General features: G+C 56.1%; 3 protein-coding genes across 3 annotated transcripts; 1 reads left to right on the top strand and 2 right to left on the bottom strand.

Moving 5' to 3' along the window:
- Positions 1-53: 53 nt before the first annotated feature.
- Positions 54-1,004, top strand: GUITHDRAFT_150977 (hypothetical protein; the record flags this gene model as incomplete). The annotated part of the gene is made up of 5 exons (XM_005837988.1): positions 54-100; positions 247-283; positions 379-429; positions 699-742; positions 846-1,004. Coding segments are annotated over 5 exons (219 nt in total), but the record flags the coding sequence as incomplete, so codon positions are not given.
- Positions 982-2,795, bottom strand: GUITHDRAFT_92699 (hypothetical protein). Its single transcript, XM_005837987.1, has 9 exons — positions 2,625-2,795; positions 2,452-2,562; positions 2,282-2,404; positions 2,127-2,223; positions 1,936-2,082; positions 1,778-1,888; positions 1,533-1,633; positions 1,327-1,483; positions 982-1,211 (listed from the first exon to the last, which is right to left on the bottom strand). The coding sequence occupies exons 1-9, from the start codon at positions 2,777-2,779 to the stop codon at positions 1,047-1,049; spliced, it is 1,167 nt and encodes a 388-aa protein (XP_005838044.1). The 5' UTR covers positions 2,780-2,795; the 3' UTR covers positions 982-1,046.
- A 2,560-nt stretch (positions 2,796-5,355) lies between these two features.
- GUITHDRAFT_134594 (hypothetical protein) lies at positions 5,356-6,096 on the bottom strand (the record flags this gene model as incomplete). The annotated part of the gene is made up of 1 exon (XM_005837986.1): positions 5,356-6,096. The coding sequence occupies one exon, from the start codon at positions 6,094-6,096 to the stop codon at positions 5,356-5,358; it is 741 nt and encodes a 246-aa protein (XP_005838043.1).
- Positions 6,097-6,691: the final 595 nt, after the last annotated feature.

The raw sequence follows: 6,691 nt of genomic DNA, 5'->3' as shown, positions 1-6,691 counted from the left end.
CCTCCCTTCCTCTTTCGCGCTCGCTTCCTCTTCGCCTACTCTCATCGCTTCGCAGATCTTATCCTCACTATGGCTGCAATCTTTCAACCAACGAGTTGAGGTAAATCCCTCCATCTATCCTTACGCTCCCTCTCCACCCCTCTCAGCCCCCCACCTTCTTCCTCCATCCTCCTTGTTGTGGACGTCAAGGCTCCCTTGTTCCTCCTCTTTCCGTCTTGTTCCTGTCCTTCTCACTCAGGCATGCAGGAATATCGTCCTCTTACACTCAGACCAGACGCTCCAGGTGAAGGAGGAAGGAGTGGGAGCTGTTGGAAGAAGGCGAGGGAGGACGAGCAAGAGGAGCAAGAGGAGGATGTGATGTGGGCTGAAGAGGTTCAGGTTGCAAGAGCCAAGTCAAAAACCATGTTGGATCACATGCGAGCGCCCAAGGTCCGAGGCTCTCCTCTCCCTCCTCCCTCCTCCCTCCTCCCTCCTCCCTCCTCCCTCCTCCCTCCTCCCTCCTCCCTCCTCTCTCCTTGTCTGCCCTCTACCTCCTCCTTCCCCCTCCCTCCTCCTTCCCTGCCCTCAGCCTCCCCCATCCACTTCCCAGTCTTCCTCCTTCCCGCACTTCTCTCAAGTTTCTGTCCTCCCCCCATCCCCTCGCTCTTCGCTCCTCTACTTCGTCTCTCCCTCCCTCCGGCGGCTCACGCCCCCTGAAGGTTCTCAAGAACGCAGACGCCAACACTCCTCTGCGCCGAATCAGGTGGGAGGAGACGAGGAGAAGCTCCGGGGATCGAGAGGGGAAGGGAGGAGAGGAGGGAGCTAGAGGAGAGAGGAGGTGAGGGGGTTCAACTGACATGATAAAGGGGTGGGAGAGAAGGAAGGTTGCCATCGACCAAACAGTGAAGGTGGAGGCAGGAGGCACGACGAAGATAACTCACGCTAGGGGTGAGGAGAGGACAATGAGGGCAGCAGGAGCAGCAGCAGTAGCGTATCAACATTGTAAGTAAAATACATTCATTACATCACCGAGCCAACAGGCCTTCACTTTGTTTGTACAACCTTCTTCACACTTTACTTGCGATCTCCGTCCGAGGCAACAGTAACGATCCCGCCCGCATCCCAACTGACTGCTGAGCACCCATCAGTGATTCCAAGTCGTTCTCCTGCTCCGAAATGCCCAGCAAGTTGTCGAGATCGAGGGTCTGACTATCGAGCCGCACGCTCTCGAGCTGTCGCGATCGTTAGCGAGGAAATGGAGGAGGAGGTGAAGACAAAAGGACAAGACAGGCGGGAAGCAGTGATGTGGGATGGTAAGCAGGGTAGGAGGAGGAAGATGGCAAGGACCTGTGCTGGTGCCTCCTCCAACGGCATCGCTGCTGGCTGTGCGATGCTGGCTACCATGTTCTCTGACAGGTCTGCAGCAGGGCCGTCGCCAATCTCGAGAGGAGCATGTTGCTCGAACAGCACCTCCTCTAGCGGCTCGTCCAGAGCGAGGACGATGCTGACACAACAATGGTCAATGGAGGAGGAGCAACGAACGGCAAGGTCACCTGTCTTGCTGCTTCGCTGCTTCCTCCATGCTATCTTTCCGGCTGCTCTGCTTCCCGTTGGTGAGCTTGAGAGGCTCGCGCCCTGCCGTCCATTCTTGGGACTGAGCAACAATCAGACTGCGACGGGGAGCAGGAGACAAGAGTAGGCGAAACTTGCAGAGGAGGAAGGGGAATGGGGACAGGAAGGGGGAGGGTAGGGGTTGGTTGAAGAGGAGGAGGAGGAGGAGGAGGAGGTTATGGCGAACCTTTAGTGCATTCTTGGCATCCCCAAGAGTATCAGTAAGAAGAGAGTCAAGCCACTCGTCCATCTTCACATGGTCGATCCTCCCGCCCGCCATCTCTCCGTCAATCCCCTCCTACTCGACTCGTTAGCCTCCTCCTCCCTCACATCCTGCATCCTTACCAGCAGGCAAGGGCGCTTGACGCTGCTCTTGCCGTCCAAGTCCATGATCTGCCGCTTGCTGCCCGAGCAGGGCAGGGGAGATATTCCGACAGAAGAGCAAGCTTTCATCAAGACTTGAACCATCTTGTCAAGACGGGCTTCAAAGACCTGACATGCCGTCAGCTGCTCACGCTGCCTCCCTCTTCCCCAACCTCTTGTCGCTGCTTGCTCTGCATGAGCTCGTTGACGATCATCTGCTTCTCAGCCTCCTTCTGCTGCAGTGCACTTTCAAGCTTCTCATACTTGGATCTGATCCATCGCAACCCGGTCACTCACCGTCACCCCCCCCCCCCTCCTCCTCCCTCACCTCAAGTCAGCAAAGTCTTTCATCAGCCTCTCGCTCTCGCACGCAACGTTGAAGAGCTCCTTGTCTTGCGGGTCTTTCGGTACCTTCCTCCTGATAGCTTTCAGCAGGTGCTCGTCTCCCCTCCTACACTCCACGTCATCGCTTCATTTCACCTTGCCGCCTCTTCATACCGAAACAGGGGGTTGGTGAATTCGCAAGCTGTTGCCTCTTGCGAAGTCTTGTGAAATCCGTAGAGATTGAGCTGCCTGACGAAAGAAGCAAAATTTCCATGTTTGAAATACCTGCCACAGACCAGATGAGAACAAGCATGAGGAGGAAGCGGGGGGTCCGGGTATTTGCTTACCTCGGCAGAACTTTTATGGCAAACGCAGTTGGGTCTGTGACGACTATGCTCTCCCCGGAGTGAGACCACGAGATGTAAGGGTATGCTGTAGCATCCTTGAGCATGAGGGTGAGCTTGACGATGAACGATGAGAGAGTGGATTGGTTGTCCTCCATCCTCCACTATGAACCTGCACACTGTGTAAGCGACATGAAATTTGTGGACCACTTGCATTCAAAAACATTCAAGGGCCAACAAGAAGTAGCAAGTGAAAAATGACAAGATGTGACGGTTACAAAAACATGAGAGTTTCACTGATGTCTTCGCTCATCAAGCACTGCATTCTTTTTTGTTCCAGAAACTGAACTAGAACTAGGATGTTGTGGTGTACAACAAGACATAGTGTTCCCAGTTTCTCAGCTCCTTTAGAAAGAGATCGGAGGGACAAAGTCAGTATTATGAAGTGAGATAATGAAATTGTAAAGATGGTCAAGTAGTTATGCCAACAGGTGTTGGCATGATTGCTCGTCAAGGACTGGCAGTTGCCAAAGACAAACAGACTGTGAGGGCAGTAGAGGCAAGAACTGGAACATCGAGAAAGGAATGGGCTAGGAGCACAACAAGATGCCAGCAACAGCCTGAAGGAGGGAAGGAGGGAAGGAGGGAAGTGGAGGGGGCTGGAACAGGAGACTGGAGCAGAGGAGAGGGCGAGGACATGGCTCTATATGTGCATTGACCGCCTGTGAACTTTGATTTGCGAGTGGACGTGAGAGCGGCTAAGGGGTAGGTGGGGTGGGGTGAGGCGCATGTGCGATGGAGCCACTGCACGTGGGTCCAAAACGGCTCAAAGAAGGGGGTGGGGTAAGAGGACATGTGAGGAACAGGATGGTAAGGGGGTACCCAACAGTCGAGGTACCCCTGCGAATCTCTATGAAATAGGTGGTAGGGTAGCATTACCCTTGCCCCCCTTTAAAAATATTTTACGCCAAAAGTATTTTTGAGCTGACGTAACGCATAAGGGATATTTAAATGGATCTTTTTATACCTTTGCATAGTGACCACCCCTTATCAACACTCATCCGGACTCTATTCATGTGGTAGGGTAGCTGTCAGGGGTCTGTGGTAAAATAGCTGTTTAAAAAGGGTTTTAGGATCAGTTCCACATCACCCGTAAAACTCAAGTAAACGAGGAGGGTGGGGGTTATGGACTGCCGACCCATAAGAGGTGAGGAAATTAGCTTGTCAGTGGGCCCTGTGTGAGTAACCAGGGAACGGGAGGGTGCGATAGGGTCACACGTCATGCTCATCCGCCCAGAGGAAGAAAGGGGTAGTGAGTGGATGGTGGGGGTATTTAACAATAGAAATCTCGCGAATACCTTAGAACAGCTACAGAAGGATCGAGAACAGTCAGCAAGCACCTTACAAACCTCTGCCACCTGGATCCGTCGTCGAAAGGACTCCCCTTCGGTTGTGGTTCGGAATGTTTTCGCCACGTCAGCAGCTGCAACCTCTGGGGACCAAAAAATTGTACTACCTGCGGATTGCACGCATAAAGACAGTTCGGACAGTGGGATTACCTTACTCAAAGGTACCGTACTCCGGTCCTTCGGTGGCCCGGATCACTCAGCTGGCAGCTGAGCCTCGGCGGCCTGCAGTGCGGCGGCCGGGCCGGGATCCGCCGTGATCGGTGACAGTGATCCGATCGGATCGGCTAGCCCGGCCGCCGGGGCCGGCCCGGATACCCACCGTACCCGGCCGGGCGGCCGCGGTGCGGCAGTCGGACCAATCATGCCGAGCTGCCACTGAGGAGCCAGTCACAGTGACTCAAGGCTGCACGGCGGTCCGGACTCGGAGTCATTACTATCAGTAATGAATGATGGCATCACTCACGGCGTCATGATGGCATGCCGCAGTACGGTGCGCCTGACTCGGCCGCCCGGCGGCCGCCGCGCCGCCGGCGGCCCGGCGCCCGGCCCGGCCGGTTTGAAAAAGCCGTCCGACTGCTGAGGGCCGCCGGCGGCGCGCCGTCACCGGGCGCCCTGGCACTGGCAGGCCGGGCCCGGCGGCCGCGCGGGCGGTCCGCGAGCGCGGGCGGGGGCGCGTCGCGGCCCGCCGCGCCGCCGCGCCCACCGGATGCCCCTGGCAAGTCGGCCTCAGTACCGTACTGACGGCGGGGGGCCGTTCAGCGGCCGTCCGACGGTCGAACCGGCACGGCGACTGCGGGCAGTGGCCCGGGCCCCGGCCGCCCGGGCCCCCGGCCCGGCGGGCCGCCCCGGCCGGGCCCCGGCCGGCCGGGCCGGGACCGTGCCGAGTCACAAACTTGAAATGTGCCAGCCTCGGACCTGGCATACTAGGCTAGCACTGACCGGGTGCCAACTTCGGACCTGTTGATTTGAACCTTGAGCCGCCCAGCCGCCAGTCACGGTGGGCCGCATTGCACGGTCGTCGGACCGTCCTGCGACGGGCCGGGCCGCGGCGGCCGCGGCGCCCGGCGAGCGGCGGCGCGGTCCCCGGTCGGCGAGTCCGAGCCTGAGCGAGCCGCCGGGCTTCTGACTTTCGAGTCTTTACGAAAATATTGAAACTCTAATACGAGATTATTGAAACAAAGTGCTCTCTTCGGCTCGGGGGTTTGAAAACTTTGCACACTTGAAACTTGATGCTTCAAGAGTCACTTTGAGTCAGTCACGGTAATCTCTATCACTGGCAAACAGGAAGAGAAAAATGCTGATGATGAACCTAGAAGCTAATCCACTTATTCGTTCATCAGTTCGCTTCCAATCAAATATTCTTCAAAAGAAACTTTTCCGTTCTTGTCGATATCCATCATCAGCAGCATATCTGATCCAGATATTTTCACAACTCGGTCCTTGGTACCTGAGATAGACTCCTCCTCGTCTTCATCTTCTTCCATGGCTTTTCTCCGTGCGTGAAGGTTTTCAACTTCTATCTGCAGCTCGTACAAGTCAAGTTCTCCGTCCCTCATCCTGTCGATTTGATTGAAGACTTCCTTGTATCGAGCGATGTGCGCTTCGTGCTGTGCCTCTGCGTCTGTTATGTGCAACCATGAGTCAGTGTGTTCTTCGAATGGTCTCCGCCACTCCTCAAGGCTCAAAAGGTTGTTCTGATCCTTGTCCAGACTCGCATACCCCTCGTCTAGTTCCGTTTGATTGTAGCGATCCGATTTCTCTACGTTCTCTGCCTCTCGATGCAAGGCAATGTACTCGGCTTTGTCCATGATGCCATCTTTGTTCGTGTCTGCTCTGCCAAATATCTCGTCGTGCTCTTTCCTCAGAGACTCTAACTGTTGCTGCAGCCGTTCTGTGTATTGCTCGAAAGCCGAGTCGGCATGCGTTGCAGCCCCTTCCGACTCATGCGCCATTTCATCATACTCAGCTGCCGGGTCATCCTCCGGGTCTTTGAGATTATTCTTGGCTGTATGACAAGCCAGTAGGTGAGCAAACATGATAGCGACGATGAGGTGCCTCGTCCTCATGTTCAGGACCCGCTATGGTTGCCTCCTAGTTCTGACAGGAAGCGATTCAAATCCCCGCAAGCAACAAACAAGACAATGCAAGAAGATCTCAGATAGGAGGTGAAGAGCTACGAAAAGAGGGGCTGGACCAGCAGTACCGACGAGACTCTTGATGCACCTCAGGGGAGCGAAGAGCCGAGAAATTAAGTGTCGTAACAAACTAGGATGTGGCGCAAGTTATCAAGGACGGTCGGAAGAAGCGGAGAGAGGAAGGGATCCCAAGCAAACGCAGAGCTGCTACGACGAGGGATCACCAACAGTCTCTACCTCCCTCAACTGCCTGCCCTCTTGCCTGTCCCAGGCTTGGTTGGACCTGCCCTCCTGCCTGCCCTCTGCCGCCCCTCCTGCCGCCCTGCGCGAGAGGGGACTGAGCGGGGAAGAGGCACTACTGAGCCGCCCGGCCGCCGGCGCCCGGCCGCCGCGGCACTCAGAGGCTCCGGCTGAGCAGTGACGGTGAGTGACCGTTGAGTAAAAAGGGGCACGACCGTTCGACCGTACCGTGCTACGGAGTACTGTGCCTTTACTCAGAGTTAAGTAGTACCGTACCCGTAGACGG

Source organism: Guillardia theta (genome assembly GCF_000315625.1).
Source record: "Guillardia theta CCMP2712 unplaced genomic scaffold GUITHscaffold_12, whole genome shotgun sequence".
Classification (NCBI taxonomy): domain Eukaryota; class Cryptophyceae; order Pyrenomonadales; family Geminigeraceae; genus Guillardia; species Guillardia theta.
This window is presented reverse-complemented; position numbering and strand designations above follow the sequence as displayed.